General features: G+C 41.6%; 1 protein-coding gene across 1 annotated transcript in view; it reads left to right on the forward strand.

The window, feature by feature from the left end:
* Positions 1-977: 977 nt before the first annotated feature.
* DCLK3 (doublecortin like kinase 3) overlaps positions 978-21,286 on the forward strand; it is a 30,978-nt gene continuing 10,669 nt past the window's right edge. The window contains exons 1-2 of the mRNA XM_015619452.2: positions 978-1,161; positions 14,197-16,085. Coding sequence (XP_015474938.1) covers positions 1,101-1,161; positions 14,197-16,085 — 1,950 coding nt within the window. The 5' untranslated portion in view covers positions 978-1,100. The remainder of the gene's footprint in view (positions 1,162-14,196; positions 16,086-21,286) is intronic.

Below are 21,286 nucleotides of genomic sequence, written 5' to 3' on the forward strand. Positions count from 1 at the left end.
GCCAGTGATTATTCACTCCCAACAATAACATTTCTTACTTGAATTTACTCACCTTCAGCTTCCAGACACTGACTTTCTTATACATTTCAACTGCAAAGGTGAAGGATCTTTTAGTTTGTAGTATGTGCAGTTATCAAGTTGCATCTCCTTTTGTAGCATGGTATGGGGATCAATCTCCATTTATACAACTCTTAAATCAACTTTGTGGCTTATCACTTCATTTGCTTATTTTTCAGGTGTGTAGCCATGTAGGTAGTATCCCATGGGCAGCCTGGATGAAATAAACGCTCTACTCATATTTTATGTTGATGTTGGTCAACCAGCTGTTCATGCATCCAGCATTATTTTTATTTACTTTATTTACATAGTTTGGCGCTTGTTTTTTTTTAATACAAGTGAAATTGAAGTTGTGTCAGGGGAAGATTAGGTTGGGTATCGGGAAAAAGGTTCTTCCCCCAGAGGGTGGTTGGGCCCTGGAAGAGGCTCCCAGGGCCGTGGTCACAGCACCAGCCTGACGGAGCTCAAGAAGTGCTTGTACAATGTTCTCGGGCACATGGGGGACGGTGCTGTGCAGAGCCTGCAGCTGGCCTCCAGGATCCTTGAGGGTCCCTTCCAACTCAGCATTTTCTGTGATTCTGTGAATGATTTACCAAATCTACTTGGCATCTACAGGGCGACAATAAAAGCGTTTTCACTCACTGCTGGGAGCAGCGTCCCACATCCCGCCAGCTGGGGACACCCGCGGGGACGCACGGAGCCCCCCGGGCTCGAACAAACACCCGCCTGGGGGGCACACGAGGACATGCGGGCGGCCGGGGCCGAGCGGGGCGCTGGGGAGAGGCGGGAGCCGGGCGGGCAGCGGCGCGGGGGCGGGCGGGCTCTGAGGCGGCGCCGCCGGCGGGGCAGCCCCGGGGAGGGCGGGCAGGCCGGGGAGGGTGCGGCGGTGTGACCGCCGGTGTGGCCGGTGCGCGGCGCCGCCTCCCCGCCGGGTCCCCTCCCTCCCGCTCCCTGACTGCGCCGGCAGGCGGGAGGCGGCGCGGAGGGACCGTGAGGTGCCGTGCCGTGAGGGCAGCCTCTGGCCGGAGCCGAGCCCCCGCACCATGCCGGCCGCCGCGCCGCCCCCGCTCCACCCCGCGCCGGGCTCCTGCTGCCACTGCCAGGGTGAGTGCCCCTTCCTTCCCCCGGCCCCTTGCCCCGGCCCCTTGCCCGCGGGCAGCCGCCCCAGCAGCACCCTGGTCCCGCAGGTCCGAGCTCGAGGGCTCGCTCCGGGAGGAGGGGGAGAACTGGCGGCGCCGCGCCCCGGCTGAGGGGGACGTGGGGCGGCGGCGGCGAAAGTTCCTGGCCAGGTCCTTGCGTGTCCGCGGTGAGCGGGGGAAGCTTTCGGGTGCGTTTGGGCTGGAAAATGGGGGCTGGAGACTGACTCTCGGCCATGGGGCTGAGGCGAGGGCTTTGGGAGGGGAGAGAGGTCCCCGAAGGACCGGCGTTGGGGTGTTTTTTTTTCATCGTGCTCCTTTAATTGCCTGTATTTTGGGTTGAAGAGGAGCCCCTTCGCCCCCACAGTTTTGTGTTGTAGAGGAGACTAGTGCAGTGAGTTCGCTGGGAAGCGGGTTGCTTTGGGAAGCAGAACGGGAGCTGCTGCAGCACCGAGAACCAGTCCCCGCTGCTGGGTGCGGGTCACGCCGGCTGTGCCCCTTTCGGAGCCTGAGAGAGCCGGGCAAGCTTGGCAGCCTGAGTGTGAAGTCAGCGTTTGCCGCTCAGAAAGGAGCGCACGGTGTCATCTGTGCTGCCATAAAAATTGAAGATTTGAAGTAACTTGCGCTCTTAATAGTCAGCGTGAGAGTTCTTCGCTCGGAGTGAATGCTTGCGGGCTGCTCAGAGCACGCTGATACGCTGCAAAACAAAGTAAATAGAATGCGCTGTAAGGGTTTTAAAGCATTGCACAACTGTGTGTTAAAACACACTTGAGGCTGATGAATCTTTCCTCAGCTGGGAAATCACAACGGCTGGAGGTACACGGGTTACAGGCAGGGGCTCAAAGCGTGGGGAGGGATCTTGTGTCAGATAGAGATGATGTGACATGTGGTAGCCAGATCTCGCTCGGGAAGAATGCTGGCTCTGCCCTTGCATCCCCTGGCTTCTCTAGTTATATCACTTTACTCCTGTTTAATAACTGAGCAGATGTTTATAGGAGAACTACTCCATAGCTTTTCCCTGTGCAGCATTATTTTCTGCCTTCCTCAGGGTACATTCAGTATGCAATGTCAGCAGGACTGGACGGGCCACTGGTTTGAGCTAGTGGAGCAGTTTTCAGGTTGTGAGACACGGTATTTGGGAACAACCTCATGAACTGAAACTTTACTACACCAAGTACTAAAAGGCTTCCTTTTTCAAAAAAGAACAAATCCAAAACCAACAAAAAACCCCAATGCCTTTCAATAGCATAAAAAGTTTATAGCTCCTTCCTCTGAGCTTTTGGATTGAACTAAGAGTTTATCCTTTAAACCTGATAATTTGTTATGTATGCTTTTGATACTGACTTTATAGGGACATGAGAATGTGCATATGTGCAAGTTTGTCCTCCAACCTCCTTGTTTCCTTTTCCTTTAGCCCCCCTTTTTTCTCTTGATGCTTCCTGTGTTTGTTTTTTTTTTTCATATGATCTGAATGCAGTTTTGACACTTTGAAATGCTGAGAACTTAGCAGACTCCCAAAACAGCCAGCAAGTGAAATGAAGCTTACAAAACATATTATAGCTGCTTTATGTAGTAGAAGTGCAGTTATTATGGCAATTCATGCTCTTCTCAAGAGGTAACTGAATTTTATACCAAAGGAAGCCACCCTTCAGCTTTCCAGATGAAACTGATCCTGCTGGGTTAGTCCCTTTCTTGTAGTATAAATGGGTGTGGATCTTCTGAAACAGCAATTCCATGAAAATTTCTGTAGGATGTTCGGACACACCAGCTGAGAGTTAGCTTCTGATAAATCTCCATCTGTGGCTTATTAACCTGAATTGGCTAATTGGACTTAAACCGTCAGCAAAGCTAAGATAACTCAGTTTAATTCAAGTTAGTGGCAGCTGTTCAAACCTCTGAATTTGAGCAGTGCTTAAGTTACCTCATCTATATTTGTTTCTTTTTATACTCAAGTTAATTAATTACCTTGGACATGCTAGTCTGATTTTTGAATGTATCTTTATCTGGTAGTGTCACTACAAGCTTTGTGTCTGTTTTCACTGCTGCTTTTTCTGGTCAGGTTCCGCAAAGCATCACGATTTTGGCACTGGCTGGACTTACAGCATGTGGTGACTAAGGGAAGTTGTGTGGGATTCATTTCCCCATTCCAAGATTACCTACCTTGGTTTGTTTTCTGCAGAAACATCTATAGTTTTGTAAAAATAAGGGACATTTTTGGTTCTTCCTCCTCTTCTTCTCACAGCTCTAGGGTGAATTGAGTTGGTTTTTGTTACTGATTTTCTCATTTCCTTTAACTTAATGATTCCTTGACATTTAACAACATTGGAAATTTGTGTTACATAGATTTTCTTGTAAATAAAATTAGAATCTTTCTTGTAAATATAATTAGAAACAGAACAGTATGGTGATTTTAGCTGCCTCAGATCTGATCCAGATCTCACTGAAGCTGATGTGAATCTTTTAATTAGCTTCAGTGCAACTTTGATCAGAGCTGAAAATGTGGTAGTTGAAGAGGTTAATGTGACATTTCTCTTTGTAACAGTATACTGTTTTCCATGTTTTTCTCAATTTCAAGATATGGGCTCTCTCCTTTTGGAGTGTTCACTAGATTCTGGAAACAATGAGAAAAGAGTGGGAGCTACTGCCTTGATTGATTCTAATATAAATTTGGAGTTTTGGTAATGCTTGCACATTGTCCATCTTACCTGGCTTTCAGTGCAAATGAAAGTCAGGCATGTTTACCATCTCCTCTCTGTTGCTAGCATTGTTTATGCAGTCTAATTATTGTAAGAATGCAAAACAATTATGCCACATATTCATGGAGGAAACTCTCAGTAGACATTCTCAAAACAGCATTTCCCACTCCATCAATAGTGCTAGCCTACATATATTCTCCAGGTTTTAGTTTTCTCATCACACCAAATAATGTAGTTAATGGAAATGCTGGGAAATGTCTGGTGATGTGAAAATCATGATCTTTCTGCTTGTCATCATGTTTTTGAGTCTAATTAGCACTGGCTTTTAGTTTTCCCTGAGAAAGCCATCTTCCTTTATAAGTCCTGTGAAACAATTTGTTTTGCAATGTTGACTTTAATATACGAGTCTTTTCTGAAAAAGTGGTTCTGTAATAATGGGGTTGGGAATTCTACTTTTGTGTGTGAGTTAACATCTCTTAAATGTGCTATATTTACAAAGAAAACTTCTGTGTGATTTCCCCTTTCACAAACCAGATGGAGAATCAGACTCTGGCGGGTCTTTCCTTTAGTTATGCAACAAGGTTATTGGTAATAAAGGATCTGGAAGCTTAATTAAACTCTCGGTGACACCTCTGCAGGCTCTTTTATTTTCACTGGGTTTGCTCAGTTGCAACAGATTAGTCATCAAGTTGAGATTTAGGAAGCAATGCAAATAAAGTCTCCCACAAGAAGAAACAGAATCCTGCTCCTTTGACTGAGGCATTGTTGGCTAACAGGACTAAAAGGCAGTTGAAAGCGTATTTGAAACATGAATAATTAATTTGAATTATATTGTACTTCAGGAGTCAAGAGCATCAACGTGAAAGTGAAACTTGCTGTACAGTGAGCCTGGAGAGACACATGGAGGGCTTTGCCAGATGGATTCTGGCAAATGCCACATTTGTGTAAGATGTTTTTGTTTCCCTCTGTCAGTTCTGTCCCTCTCCTGAAAGATCCTTGATGGAAAGTCCTGGACTGCAGAGCTCACTTCCCTGGTTACTGGGGCAGACCCTAAAGCAAGCAAATTGCAGATAGCAGCCATGGCTGCTCCCAATAAAATACACAGCCTGTTGTCTTTGAAAGAAATTAAATAAATGAGCAGTTTCATAATATTCTTTTTTTGGTTTTATGCAGCTTAAACCAAACCTCACACCTCCAAAGGCACTGATTCATTTCACGTGCAGTCTTACATTTCACATAGTTCTTTACAGATTATGCATCTGTATACTTCTCTATAAGACTTTTCTTTATGCTTGCTTTTTAATTTGCTACCCTTAAAATGTCAGGAAGAAGATAATGAAAGTGGGGTTCTGCTCCAAAAAAAAAAGTAAAGATTATGGCACTTGTGAGTCATTACCAGTCTCCATGAAATCTTTACCTTCATCTGCTGCTCTGGGTGTGATTCAGCTCAGTTTAACACTAACACATGGCAGTAACCATCTGTGTTTGCTGTAAATATTTTATTTTTTAATTACAAATGGCTTGATTTAGAAAACCTGCAGCGGTATAGTGGGGTGGTTGTGGGCCTGCAGGGGGAGAAGATAAGCACCTGGGAAGGTAATTTTTGCCCCAGCATGTTGCCAGGTTGGAAAGGCAGGTGTAACACAAAGAGCAACTCAGGCTGCTCTGTAGCAATCCAGACCCTGCTGCTCCCTTCTTGGATGAGCTGGACAGGAGAACACCAGCACTGACTGCAACAGGGCTCTGAACATTCAGTGAAGGAGAAGGGGGTGGGGGGGAATAAGGCAAAGAAAACTGTAAATTTATCTTTGAGGAGAAAGAAGGAAAGGTGGCTGCTAAATGTCACTTATCCATCGTGATTCTCATACAGTAAATATGGTCACATGCTGTGGCATGCTGAGCCTCCTACAAGTGTTTTGCTGTGGTTGACACTCACACTGGGGCTGAGGGTGTCACAGAGGCACCATCCATCCTCAGAATGGAAATGTCCAGAGCTCCCTTTGCCACAAGGGAGTGTTCTCCAATGTGGGCATCCCTCAGGCTCCCTCCCTCTGCTGAAGTCCAGCCAACTGCAAAGTTTTTCCATGAGACTGTCATTCTAGACAGTCCTTCTCATCTTAGGAGCTCCTCTGCTGTAACAACTGCCTGATTTTAGCTGCTCTAGTGCTCTTTGTTCCCTGGGATCTCCCATTAACTCTGAGGTCTGTGTCCCAAAACAGGAGGTGAAAAGGGAGAGATAAATAGCCAGGGGGAAGAGAGTAGACTCGCTTCTTTCTTTCTAGTGTGAGAGACTGGGGAAGAATGAGAATGAACACTTATGGGACTGAAAGATTTGGGGATCTCTGGTTTGCAGCTTGCATGGCACAATGTATGTTTGTTCTTAAAATATGAAGCAGATGTGCTGAAGATAAGGTGTACAATGCAAAGTTTTGAGGTCTTGCTTGCCCTCAGGAGGCCAAAGAGAGGGTCCAGAGGTGCATGTCTCCCATAGCCCTGAAGTCCAGGTGTAGCCACTAAGGACATTTTCTTTCCTTGCAGCTGACACTTTGGAAACTCACCTAATGGGACCAGACAGTTTGGCTGGGAGAAGCTTTAGTTCTGTTTGTGATGTGTGGGACAGAAGGAACCCAACTTGACACGTAGCTGAGTTTGCAGGACTGACAGTTATAGGAAAAATAATATTGCATGTGAATTTAGGCATGCTTGATGTGAAATTGTGAAAGATAAAGAACTTGGAATCCCATCATACTAATTTTATATGATCTTTTAGGGCTAAGACTGTATATTTATGAGATGAAGATATTATTCTGATTTTTTTTTTTGTTCTTGTATGTGAGCTCAAATTACTTTTTCTTCAGTGAACTTAGAACACTGTCTGAACTCCTGAGTGGCTTTCATTTTCTGCAATTTGGGTTAGACTGGGTCAGCAATTGATCTCCCTTTGTACTGGTGCATATTAGACATGGAAGTGCTGCCATGAGTATGACTAGAAATGCCCATTTAGGCGTGTAGAAAGGATGTTATAGAAATTAAACTGATAACTGATTCCCCTCCCCCCCTTTTTTTCCCAGTGCTACAGTATAAAACTGTTTTTGAATTAATCTAGATGATAAATAATATTAAATATGGTTTTGTTTTCCTTCTGCTTCAGTAGCTAATGCAGATAAGAATTCATGCAAATACCATAATGAGTTGTTTTTTTTTTTTTTTTCCAAATTCAGTCAATCTAATTGAATAAAATACACTTTGGTCATCTAAAAAGACTGTGCTTTTTTATTTGATCGTGTAACCCATGGTTATAACACCATATGCTTTACAATAATATTTTATACCATAGTATAGTTTATAACTGCTTTACCATCAGAATGTGTTCTGAGCACATAAGGCTTGTTCAATGTATTTCTTAAATGTATTAAAAAATGTATTTCTGTGAGGCCAGGTAGTTAAAATCTAATATTATTCAGGTTACAAAGTCAAGCTTTTATGACTATTGATTAGCACTGCTATTCCCCCAACCCATGTTCCTGTGCATTAAGATATATACATTAGTTACATTATCAGATGCTGGCATTTTTATCCCCAGGGGCTCTGTCTCCACCAGTGTGTGTGGTGGACAAAGCTTTCGTAATGAGCCTACTCTACTGTTTACCCTGGCACTTCATGCCTCCTGCTGTGTGTTTTTTGAACCCTGCTGTTAATACAGGCTTATTAACTTCTGGGCTTTTCTGTCATGGTTATTTCTACAGTAACAAATGTGGATTAGCCTATCTGTAATACCTGCAAAGGAAGAGCTTGTGCTGCATTCTGTGGCAGCCAAGGTGCAGAAAATAAAGTCAGAAGTACTTCAATCTGGGCAAGAAAGCAACTTGAGATGCCCAGGTCCTGAATTTTGGGATAATTTAACATTATGTGTTGTGTAATGTTGTGGTCTGAAGTACCTCTTCCAGTATATGTGCTCATAGCTGTGAGCACTGAGCAGGTTTGTGGATCATGTCTCAGAATGTTGTTTTGGCTGGCAGGCTGATCCTCTCTGAAAAGTATAGATTAAGTCAATTGGAATTGGTTGAGACAAAATCCAGTTCTTCAGGTCTGCAGTGCCTTAAACAGAGAAACTGATCTTCCTACATTTTTTCACACACTTCAGTTCTTCTAGTTACATAAATTTCTCTACAACATGGTCCTTAATCCAGTTTACCTGAGAAAGAGGGTCTGGAGTAGACATAGGAAAAATTGTATATATATATCTAAACTGTCTTGTATGCAAGGAGGAAGTGAATTCACAAAAGAAATTATTTGGATTGGAAGTTACCTCGAAGATCATCTAGTCTCACGCCCTCTGCCACAGGCAGGGGAACCTTTTACCACCCCAGCTTGCTCAGAGCCCCATCTTGAACACTGCCAGTGATGGGGCATCCACAGCTTCTCTGACAACCTGTATCATCACCCTCGGTAAAATTTTCTTCCTCATATCTAGTCTAAGTCTCTCCTCTTTCAGTTTAAAACCATTCCCCCTTGTCCTATCACTCCATGCCCTTGTAAAAATCCCTCTACTGCTCTCTCCTAGGTCCCTTTAGGTACTGAAAGGCCATTCTAAGGTACCCCAGAGCTGCTGCCTTCTCCAGGCTGAACATCCCCAACTCTGTCTTCATAGGAGTAGTACTCCAGCTCTTTGATCACTGTCATGCCCTCCACTGGAGTTGCTCCAACATGTCCACATCCTTCATTTGTCAAGTGCCCCAGAGCTGGGTGCAGCACTTCTGGTCTCTTGAGAATGGAAGAGTGGGGGAGAAGTTATCCCCCTTCACTTGCTGGCCATACTGCTTTTGATGCAATGTAATGTGGGTAATAATTCTAATTTTCTCCTGTCTCACTGAGAACCTTGCTAATGTTCTCTTAATGTATTCCCCTCTTTGTGTACATGTAGTTCTTCTTGTTATTTAAAAAAATATAAATCAACATAAGCTAATATAGCAAGTGCAACAAAAGCAGGTAGATGTTCCTTATTATGGAGAGCTGCAAAGGAGCAGACCATGTGAGGATAGTTCTGTTGCTGACTTCCAATCTCATCTCTTTGTCTAAGTTTGGCATTCTACCTGGCTTCTTGATCCGCTCTCATTCTCATGTTTTACTGCTTCCCTATTACGGTCTTCATCTGCTTCCACTGTGCCAGTAAAGTTCAGGGAAATTGCTATCAGCGGGTGTAAAAGTTCATAGGAGCTGCTGTGTGTCAGACAGTGTCTGACTGTGGCACTATTTGCTTCCTTCTCTACAGTCTGTTGTAATTCCTCTTTTCTCTTATCCTCACAGTCCAGTTCTTCTCTAGGTTTCCTTTTCCATTTTCAATTCCATACCTCTGAGCTGAGTGAGTATTTGGAGCTTGCTCAGGTTGGAACCAACAGCAACTGTCCTGCTACATTTGACACTGTCTTGATTCAGTCTTTGTGAAATTTGTCTTTCTTTTTTTATTTTTTTTACTCAGGATTTTATCTGGTCAAAACTGATGCAGTGTGTCTGCCTCTTGTTGCTGAAATAACCACCAGTCCTGACTAAAAAATAATAAATCTCTGCCTTAAAATGATGTAAAACATGTCAGGAGAGCAAGGATGAACAGCAGGGGAGGAAAGAGAGGGTATGACTCCTCAGAGAAAAATTCACCAGTAGTGTTTGCAACAGTGGGGCTGTAGATAATGTAAAATTTACTTGCTGTAAAAGGATGCCTGTGATCATGTTTTGTTTCTGTGCATCTAATCTAGTGAACTGGGACTTGCCATGTTGCTGCTTCAGTCTTGGGCACTAAAAGTGTGCATTAGCCCTGGAAGTTGCAACTTTAAATAATTTACATCAAGGAGAGGAGACAGGATGGCACATTTCTATAGGACTCAGATTTCATCCTGGAGTTGACTGCTGATGCACAGTGGTAACCTGTGTAAGCTACGTACTTGGCTCCTCTGAGTTCAGTGCCAGAGACATTCTTCATAGTCTAGTACTTGAAGATGCTTGTTAATAGTGTGAAAGGAATCAAATGTTTTCTGTTCCAAGTAAGATTATTCTTTTTTTATCCCCTGTGGTCATTGTTTTACATGCCCTCAGCAGAAAATTTCTTAAGGAAAAAACAGACATTTGTACTGCTGTCCTTTCTCTGCCCACTTAAACAGTGTTTGTCCTATATTGGGACCAGTATATCAAAACAACTCCTAGATACACGGTTTCTGTCATGTGCAAGTTTAGTTGCTGCTAATGTTTTTGGGCCTTTTCACGGTTGCTTTTGTAAGTGAAAGCCTTATAAAGAAATTGTAGGGCTTAAATAACAACATCTTATTCACAGCAATGCCATACCTAGATCTTATTTCACTGCTGCCTTCTGTTTTAAATTGTGTTGTAAAACTCCTTGTAAAAATTTAATTCCGCTTCAACCTGTGACTTGATAGCAGAATGGTGAACCATTCAGTTAATTACTGAAACTGTGCTCTCCAGCAGGAGAGCCAAGAAGTATGCAAGCTGAGTGGCAATATTTTAACTAATGAGCAAAAGCTTATGGACTGGCCAAGGGAAAGGATAAGTTTTGAAAGACAAATGGCAGCAATACATTTTTAGTTGCAATGGGTGAGCTCTGGCAAACTCTGTTTGTCTGCTATATTAGCTGGTGTAGCCAGGCAATTCCTTAAGATATAGATGTTAATGCTCTGTATACACAAATTCTTCAGAGCTTCAGAATTCATTTAATTTTACTCCATGTCCAGAATATGATCCAAAACACTCCAAGGAAATGTCTTCTAGAGGAATTTTTGTGATTTCTCCCCATGCTTTCCCACTCTCCCCACCCCCACAGTGGGATGGACTGTGATGATCACAAATGATTTGTAAATTTTAAAATGAATCACAGAAGCTGTGCTCCCTGCAGGGGAACATATTTTCTCTGTAGGGACAGCCTGTGCTTTGGTCATAGGTGCTAAATTTCGTGTTTCTGCTACCTGTTTGATCCCCCAAATCCCAGTTTGTTCCATCCTCCATGCTTCTCTAGAGTTGGTGTCAGTGTTTGCCCAAGATCATCATGTCTTCATTATGTAGAGCTCTGTGGGTAGAGCTCAGTTTTCATTTCCCTGTGCCCATGTGCACAGTTTAGGTGGCATGAAGGATGCCCTTGACCAGCTGTGCTGCCTCACCCCTGTCCATCCATGAAGCCTCAGCATCCTCCTTGGCCATGCTGCACCACTGATAATCTGTAATACACAAGAATATATGGATAGATGTGTATAAAGATAAACCCAGACACACTCATCAATCCATCTTAACATTTTGGAGGAATATTTATATTTAATAATCATTAGCGCTCAGGAGGACAGCAAAAGAAAAAGCACATTTTATTCTCAGATGTATAATTTGCCAGTGCTTGAACTCATTGAAGTGTGTTTCTCATACCACCTCCCTCTTCCTCCTTCTCCCACTTGTATATAAATATGGAAACAAGATTTTGAAGCAATATAAATTGTAGCTATAGGATTTGGGTATGTGTGTGACCTTTGAAGGCTTTCTAGAAATGCTTGTTACCGCTTTAAGCATATGCACTTTCCTGACAGATTGAGGCTTGCTTCTTGTGTATCAGATAAATATAGCATAACTGGAAAATAACAGAAATTATCACTGAAATTGTAACAGACAACTGAAGTGCATTTTTTATTGTATGTAATATATATACTCATTGTGACCACCATTTTGACAAAATTTGACATTTCCCCTTTTCTTGGAAAATATTAGAAGATTCTTTCATGCAATGATTTAAGCAGTTATTTCATTTCTTGTCACAGACGAATATGCAATTCTACTCTATAGCGAACATGGTTAAATATCAACTAGCGGCTTTTGTCAAAGTGTTTTTGGCTAGGAATCAAGTCACTTTAAAAAGAACAAAGCATTCCTGTATTGTTCTTAATAATGACATAAAACTGCTCTTATTGCATTAGTTACAGAATTAAAAAATAAGCTTGTCTTCTCCTCAAGGCTTAGCCAATTTAGTGAAGAAAGGAAACATAATTGATGCCTGGGTAATTGAAACAATCAACAGTACAACCAAACACTTAAAATCAATGGTTTATAGAAAGATATGATAATAGCAGCATAACTGAGAGGAACATAATCTGTGGGAAAAATCATTAGTAGTGCACCATTGTTTTTATGTTGTACCAGGATTATAAGCAGTAAAAATGTTACTCACAGTTCCCATAAGCAAGATAAAGCTTTGATGACAGTGGGTACACGAGAACCTGGAAATGTTGATTAAATTCAGAGCTTCCTCAGTTCCTGGTAACTAACATGTTGTGGAGTTGATTTAGATTTCAGAGAACTGTTATTACAGCTGATTTTTTTTTTTCTCTCCATTCACAGTAAGCTTTATTTTGGGTGGAATGTAAATACGTGAATGTTGCAAAATCACTAGCACGTATGTAGTCATCTTTTGATAACAAGAGATCATCCTTAAAAAGCAGAATGAAGACAGAAATAACTTGTACAACCACCAAGCATTAGTCACACGTAGCTCTTATATAATGCTTACGTCTTCAATCAGCATGCTGGCAGCTGGGCTTCTTTGTAATATTTGTTTGGAGAAGAAGCATCTATCTCATTTGGCAGGGGAAGAAAACTGAAGCCAAGAGTTAAGGGACATGCCAGGGGGCACACAGTGCTTAGCTGGTGAGAGTATTACAACTAAGGAGCATCCATCATCCTGCATCAAGCAGAGCCAACATAATCCACCAGCAGAGTGGATTCTATAGCGGTGTCTCCTCGTGTGCTTTCTGCACTCAAGCCCTGGCCTATTGCGTACTTTTTTTGAGGCAGAGCAAGTGAATGCTCTACTGCAGCACTTTTGCAGTTTTGCCTTTTTTTTGTTGTTCTAGATGAGGAGGTGTATTTCTTCTTCACTCTGTCATGTCTTGATGGAAAGGACAAATAATATGTAGCATGAAGTACCGAAAATGACTTCTCTTGCACTCAAAACCCAAAATGTAGTAGGCATGGGCCTAACACCAAGAGAAATGCTGATATGTGCAGATTTTCCTTTGAGGATTTGGCCTCTGCACTGTAACTATAATCACAGTAATATCATAGTAATCGTAGTAATGTATGAAAATGGACTTAATTCTCTGGGAGAAAAGCCCAGTAATGATTTGTTAACCATTCTGGCTGTTGCCTTTTGTCCTGGTCCTGTTAGTTCATATATATTGAATGTTTGTTCCCAACTGAAGAGCAAGGCTATTAACTGGGCTTGGGAACACTTTGTGATCTCATTCCGAAAGTTAATTTCTCGAGGCTGAAAATAAATGCATTGTAAGCAGGTTTTAATCCTAGCAAGTACAGCAGCTCTGAATACTTTTGGGGGGAATTTTTATTCTTATCTTCTTGCTGATAGACAGGGAATTATGTTATAGCTTGGTTTGTCCATAACCATATGTTATGTTTTCAGTTGTTTTCACAATTACCCGTGACGAATGGTGCCATTTTCTTTGATGATGTTCTAAGATGAAATGTCGATGTCCCCAGAGAATGCTTAGAACTTTGTGTCATTTTACATCATTTTTAGAATAAAAAACTCAATGCAAAGTATTGAAAACCATGAGTCCAGTTATCAAACAAAACTAAGATGCCCTTTTTTTAAGGCAAAAGATTAAATTACATTACTATTAGATAACCAATAAAATGACTGTAAAATTATAGCAAATGTAATGTTTTTTAAAAAGAATTTATTTAATCTGTTATATAAGGTCCAGGGAAAATGAAGAAGAGATAATTACTTATAAAGATGTAAGGTTGTGCACAGAGTGCCATCTGGTAGTAATTTTAAAACAAGTAATTAGTTTCTTTTACTTCATGCAGTGTAATTGTGGAACTTATCACCACAGGGTTTACAGGGGCCAGAATTGCAGTTGGGTTCAGAAAGGAGTTGAGTGAGTTTATGTGAGATATATTAATAAGAGAATACTAAACAATCTAAATGCAATCCTGCTATTCTTTGAGGGTTTCTGAAAGATGTGAGGATTTAGAAGAAAGATCTGTTTGTGTTCAATATTTTTATTTTTTAAATGACATTCCCCTATCACAAAATGAATTTAGATTTTCTCACAAACCTGGCAATGTTTGTAATTGCAACTGTGTGAAGATTCTCCTTTGTGGTAGTTAAAAGTTTGTTATAGGCCTTGAAGTCACCTACCCTTAATCTCTGAGGTCACATGCACTGAACATGTAGAAAACTATTGCTGCAAGATGTCTGATGATGCAAAATAATTAATATTCCTGCTTTTTGTTTGCCTTAGGACGCCAAGGCTTGTTGGACCATTCGCCACACAATGCAGGCTCAAAAGTGAAAGAGAGGAAGCTACATGGGACTTGTCCTCCTGTTGGTCGTGGAAACTATGGAAAACCATGTTTGGGTGAAAGCAGCCACAGGTCCTCACTTTTCAGTCCCCACAATGGTTTTCACACGATACATTCAGAGCACAGTCCTGTGAAGCCAAGGATAATTACAGTGGTGAAACCCGGGGGACGCACACTCAGGAGGATAACCTTGCTTCTCAACAGGAGATCAGTACAGACCTTTGAGCAGCTGCTGGCTGACATTTCAGAAGCTCTGGGATTTCCTCGTTGGAAGAATGACCGTGTGAGGAAGCTGTACAATCTGAGAGGCAGAGAAATCCGAAGTGTTTCTGAGTTCTTCAGGGAAGGTGATGCGTTCATAGCTATGGGGAGGGAGCCCCTCACTTTGAAGGACCTGGAAGTGGTATTACAAGAGCTTTATCCTGAAAATCCTTATGCTGCCAGTGCTGCCATTCAGCAGAATGAGGAGCAGTCCCAAAAGCTGAAGAGTGGGCTGTATGACAAGGCCTCAAAAGTAGACAGTGGCTTTGATGAGACAGAAATGACCAAGAACTGCAGCGATGGCTTGTCTTCCCAGCTGGTGGCTGGACATGAGGGAAAAAGTCAAGCCAAGACAAAGCAAGAGGAAAAAATGAGAACCAAAAAAAAGTGGACTAGAGAGAGCTGGGGTGGTGAGCACGGAGTGAAGCCTTCTAGGAAAACACGAGAAAGTGAAAGGTACCTTAACCATGAGAGGAGTTCTGAGGAAGGCTTAGAAGACAGTTCGGAGGAGGTGCTGAGGTGTGAGAAATGTGAACAGGAAAGGCAGGCCAGAGAAAAGTTACGGAGGGAAAGGCAGGCTGAGGCCTCATTTGAGAATAGAGACTTGAACGCAGGTGCGTGTCAGAGGTACCACGTAGAAAGAAATACAAAAGTCAGGAAGTGCCGGAAGTCTCCTGAGACTTGTCTGGAGGGTGAGGAAGTTGGCTGGAAAGATAATGGCAGTAGGAGGATGTGGAAGCCGCTACATAGGATTGTTAATGAAGGGCTGGAGAAGCAGAAGAGGAGCATTGAGAAAGAAAGGGATGTAGAGAAGCATGAAAACCATGGGAAGGAAGTAGTAAAAATCAGGAAGAATGCCGTAGAAGGGCTTCAGCTATCTCATGAAGTGAAGGAAGATAATGGAAGTAGCTGTGTAATGAGCCAAAGTGGTTGGCTAAAGAAAGACTCTCTGAGGGATGCTGAGAAAATGTCTAAAACACATAGGGAGGGCAGAGAGGGACAAAGGGCTAAAGAGGAAACTGCCAGAAGAGAGGGGAATGCCACATGTAGAGAGAGTGATGTGACTCGACGAGAAAAAACAGGGGAGCGCAGAGTGAATAAAGAAGACAACAAAGCTCAGGGATTGGAAAGCACAAGCCGGAGGTATGCCATTAAAAGCAGAACTGATGTGGAAAAACACTATGAGATTGGCAGAACTATTGGGGATGGGAACTTTGCAGTGGTGAAGGAATGCCGCCACTGTGATTCCAATCAGATCTATGCAATGAAAATTGTTGATAAATCCAAGCTGAAGGGGAAGGAGGACATGATGGAAAGTGAAATCCTGATTATTCGGAGTCTCTCTCATCCCAATATAGTAAGCTTAATTGAGGTGTATGAGACAGAAGCTGAGATCTACTTAATATTAGAGTATGTCCCAGGAGGGGACTTATTTGATGCAATCATAGAAAGTGTGAAGTTCACGGAGCATGATGCTGCTGTCATGATCACTGACCTGTGTGAAGCACTGGTTTATATTCACAGCAAGAACATTGTCCACAGGGACCTCAAACCGGAGAATCTTTTGGTAAGTATTGTCAAACATTTGCATTTATGCAGGAACTGAATTTATTTTCCTTCCAATTACGGTTCTTTGAATTGTTTTAAGCAAATCCCATGCAAAAATAATGTGCTGTGGCAGGACTGTTTGAAAAAATGGGTGCAATTTTGAAGTGAAATTGCAGTTGCAGTTTGCTTTACATAGATCTGCTGTTCATTGCGGATAGCGGTGGCTGCCGCAATTGAAAGGAATTCAAGTAAAAATTATCAGACCTTCAGGGGTAGTGAGCATTTGTATGTTTCAGAAATCAACCTGTTACTTAGCATCTGACTCTTAGGTGTCCAAGGATGAATCGTAAAGCATCTTCCTTGCAGACTGAAGTTTATTAAAACTTCTAATTTATCTTATTTATTTGTTGGACTTTTTGTCCACTGCATTTGTATATCTTGAAGACTACTGTGCTGGTCCTCTACAATAGTGATTTCTATCTGTGACAATTTCTTTGCTTAGAAGCAGAAGTATTGTTCAGATGATTGAAATGATCTGACAGTAAAATGGTGAATACAGCATTAAAGTCAGCTCAAGGAGTAACTTCATGCCAAAGAGAAAAAATTCTTGTAACCATTACATTTCTGAGGCTGCATTCTTTGCATCCAGCACTGAAGTCAATAGAGTTACTGACATGTGTGAATATGCATAGAAATGTTTGTAGTATTGACATTTTACAAGGTACCCATTGTAGGACTGTAACAGTAAACAAATCTCCCTTACTAAGTATGTATTACACTCTTGTATTAGGGTTCCAAATCTCCTAATAAACAGATAAATAGCAAGTATTTGCCAGTCTGTAACAAAATGGATTTTATCAGCTTTTGTGGAAGTTCACAGTCAGCCAAACAGGCAACAAAAAAAAAGTAATAGATTATTTAGTCCTATGGGCCATTCAGTGCTTTTAAGTGAATTAATTTTGCACAGAGATCATTGTGAATTTCTGGAGGAAAGCAGCACTGTAGCCTCAAGGATAACACAGAGGTTGCACAAGGCTGGGCTGTAAGAGTTTCTCCCAAACCTTTAAACTGAGCAATCGCATCCTTATTAGGTTCTGCTATGAATCCTGCTTAGTTTAATGAAAATCTTTGGTGTGTGAGCTCTGTGTAAATAAAAGAATGAATGCAACTGGCAGGTTTGCAGGCAGAAGTGGGCTTGTAGGCCCTGCCTTTGTGCTTCCTTTGCAAAAAGTTTGAACAAAACTTCACTTAGAACTGCATGGCTTTTTCCAGAAGCTGATTTTCCATTATGAACCAGGTCCTGCTCCTTCCTATTTTCTGAAAATAAGCTAGTGCATGTGAAACACCTGAGATCTGATGCTTCATTTCCCTCTATAATACATAATCATCACAGTGATGTAGATAAGCCAAGAAGGGCAAGATAAAGGTCTGTTCTGGTTGTTTTCACATTTAGTTCACAGAACTGCAAAACAGAGAATGCTGGGCAGTGGCAGCATTGTGTAGCTCTGAAATAATCACGATGCCCATTCTGAAAGTCAGAATACATTTTTCAAGGACAGAGCAGCACCCAGACTTTAGGTATTTTGTCATACAAGAACAGTGTTACCTAAACACTGCAGGAAATAAAATTTTACCTGTTCTAGTTTCAACTTGCTGTTAATTTTCTGTGCATACCAGTACTAGTTACTGTGTATACAAAGTATCCTTTTGGAAAGCAAGTCTATTCAACCATGCAAATGAGTTTATAAGGTCCTGATAGTATTGGATAGGTCACCTGCTATCTAGTAAGTATTCCTATAAATACAGGCCATCTGAGCAAGATTCTGGGGTTTCTGTCTTTTTAGTGTGCTGCCTCTGTCTCTTTAGAGTGGCTGGGGCAGCAAAGAAAGAAGGAGAGCTGTCACTAATCTTACCATCAGCCAGTGCTGAACAGTAACAAAAGTATTGAAGCAAATTTCATGGGCTCATTGGCTGCTGGTGGAGCAGGAGCATCAGGAGATGAAGCAAAGTGCTTCAAGTTCCAGCATCCTGCAGAGATGTCCCTGTTTGTGAGATATCTCTTGTTGCACCAAGGGTGTTTAAATCTCAATTTGTCTACCTAGACTTTGTACACAGAGGTCAAAATATTGGTATGTACTTTTAGGCTGTTGACTTGTTTGTCCTACTTTGGGTTTTCTTTTGGTCAGGTGAACCTTGTAATCTTTATCTTCTGTTTTTCCCCTCCAAGAAAATGGGAAATGGATGAGAAGGCCTGTTTGACAAAGAAAATGTGTGTGTCTGCTCTGAACCTGCATTGTGTGAGAATCTAACAGTGTTCCTAATGACTTTTAAACATTTGGCTAATTGTCACAAGAGATGAGAAAAGCAGCAATCTGGGAAAAAATATTTCCCTAAGTTTTATGAAAATAATCAACTAGGGAAAGAAGGGAAGCAGTTTCTGTCCCCACAGAAGAAAAGGTAGAAATATACTTTGATATCTAGTAAATTGTAAAATTCAATATTGACGCAGGAAAAGGTTGGAAACCTGGTTTAGCTATTAGTTCACTGCACTTCAGTTTCTCTTGTGGAACTGTCCTCTAGTTATAAACTTCTGCAGCAGGCCACCGTCATCCTTTCTGCTTTTCCCCCTCCCTCTTTCACTACCGTGTCTGCCCACATTGATCAGGCTCCTTGCAGCATAGCTGTGAGGCAGAAGGGTGGTGACTTGCGCTACAAAAACAAAATCTGTTTGACAGCTGGTGTGAAGACAGCTGCTACGACTCCCTCCCATCTGCTAACAGAATCACCTCATTTTAGACTAGGTGTTCAGTAGGAAAACCTTTGCTGCCAAGGATGGGCAGTGTGGTGTGTTTGGTCTCCCAAATGAAGCCAGTCACTTCTTTCATTCTGCCTTCTGGAGCAAGATTTGCTGGCAAGATTTTTAGGTAAGGGACTGTTTAATTCTACAGCTGCTGGTATTTCTTCACTTGTGAGTGAGAAATTAATGCCCAAAATGTGCTGTTGTTTTTCCAGGTTGTAGCTGTAAAAGACAAAAACTCACCCCTTTTTAGGGGGAAGGGAGAGGGCTGTATTTGTGATTGTGTACTCATCTCCTTGCACATTTCCCTCTCATGCTAATGTGGTCAAAACTCAACTTCACAAGTGTTACAGTTTTTTTGCATTTGAGATTACCCCCTGCTCCTTTTTCTGTCTCTCAAGTTTTCATGTATGAGAACTTTAGGTATAGCCTTTCTGCCCTTGAGCTTTGTGACACTATTTACATATATACAAAGGACTGTCCATTTTCCAACACTATTTACATGCATACAAAGCACTGACAGTTTTCTGAGTGCATGTGAGTCAAAATCCTGTTTAACCACTTACCTGTCGTAACTTTCAGAATTTTCTGTAAGATTTTTCACAGAGGTTCTTCTAGCTAGCAGGAAGGGATATCTGAAACTCAAATGTGTAAGCAGTAATTTTTCTTAAGCTCTATCTGTTTCCCAGATGAAAAATGTCACATGGGCTAACTGGGTTTCATTATTTTCATTATTTCATAAGAAGAATCTGTGCTACCATATATATATGCATACAGAGAAAGATTAATGTTGTAAATCATCAGCTTAAACACACTGATGGATTTCACAAGGTAGATATGAAATCAAACAAGGGCTTTAAGTACTAAGAGTCATCCGCAGACAGGAGAGAAGAAGAAAAGTTTTGGTTTGTTTTTTTATTTTTTTTTCCTTTGAAGATGAATTTGGCCTTATATTGTAATCTTCCAGTTGTATGGCTGGGATAGCTAGAAATCCTCAGAATATTCTAATATTCTGACATGTCATCTGTATTTGAGTAAGTAGTGTGCAGTTGACTGCCTATAGTCCAAGGCCACCAGATGCGGGCAGTTGAAGGACATAAGTATTTGTATGGGCAAAATTGCCTCTCTATAGAAAATGTATCGAAGTGTGCTGGTCTTTCTTACCTCAATTATGTCTAGGCAGGCAGCACTATTTTTGCTTTGTTCTCACCATTGCATGGAATACATACTGTGAATGTCGGAGGTTAGATTTCTCTTGAGCAGGTAGTGCATTTGTGTAATACTGCTATGTAGCCTGGCCTCAGGAATGATTAAAAAGAACCTGAGAAGCTTTTGTTTCTACAGTGAAGCATATTTGCATGCTCAAGGTGATGCCAGGTGATGTAAAGTTAGATGGGACAGGAGGAAGTTGGGGACAAGGGGAATTCTCTGAGCTGACTGAGTTGTTCTGAGCACAGCATTAGTGAAGCTACTAAGTTCTGGGCTGAGGTTTTCAGGCTTGCTGACAGGTTACATGCTGTCTCTGAAGTGATTGTCACAAAGCTGTGAAAATATACCCACTGTTCCTGCTGTTCCTACCTGCTCCGCTGATAAGTGAAGTGGAAGCTCAGTGGTTTTGTCCTGAAAGAACAGATGGTGCTGTGTTGCCACCTTGTGCTGTAAAGGGAGATTAGGAGTCTGGCATCCTGAGAAAAGAAAAAGTGTAAGTGCATTCTACAAAGCTAGAAATCTGAAGATTTTGGGACTGGGATTAAGACCATTGTGTTCTCCACCCTTCCCACCACCCTGCTGTTTTCTAAAAATGTGAATAAACGTTTCAGTATTGTTTGTCTTAGTACAGTAGTATGCAGGGTAGTTGAAATTCCATGTGACATGCTTTTCTTATGTAATTAAATACATTTATATATTTTATAATATTCATATAATATATTAATATAATTAAATACATTAAATACATTCATGCTCATGTTTTTATATTGCATATGAAATTGAGCATTTCAGTTGTGAATTTTTGTAACATCTTAACACTGTTAACCTTATAGATAGAATATAAATTCTATAGATAGATGTTGTTCTACAAAGCAGATGTTACTTTTATAATTTTTTGCCATTTTTGTCAGTTTGTGTCCACAACACATGGTGGTAAAAGATTGTCACATGGTTGCATAATATAATAGAGAAAATGGCTGTGGCATTTTAGCTTCTTGCAGTTTTGACTGCATGGTTGTAGTAAACTTTATTTTCAGTTTCATACTGAAAAACATTTTTTCATGGAAGAGCAGCCAAAAAAAACCCCAAATATTTTGCTTAATCAAAACTAGAATAGTACACAAGGGCACTGCTTGTTGTTCCCCAGGACCCCCAGCTCCTTCTCTGCAGAGCTGCTTCCCAGCTGGTTAGCCCCCAGCCTGTACTGATGCATT

Source organism: Parus major, chromosome 2 (genome assembly GCF_001522545.3).
Source record: "Parus major isolate Abel chromosome 2, Parus_major1.1, whole genome shotgun sequence".
In the NCBI taxonomy this organism is placed as follows: Eukaryota; Metazoa; Chordata; class Aves; order Passeriformes; family Paridae; genus Parus; species Parus major.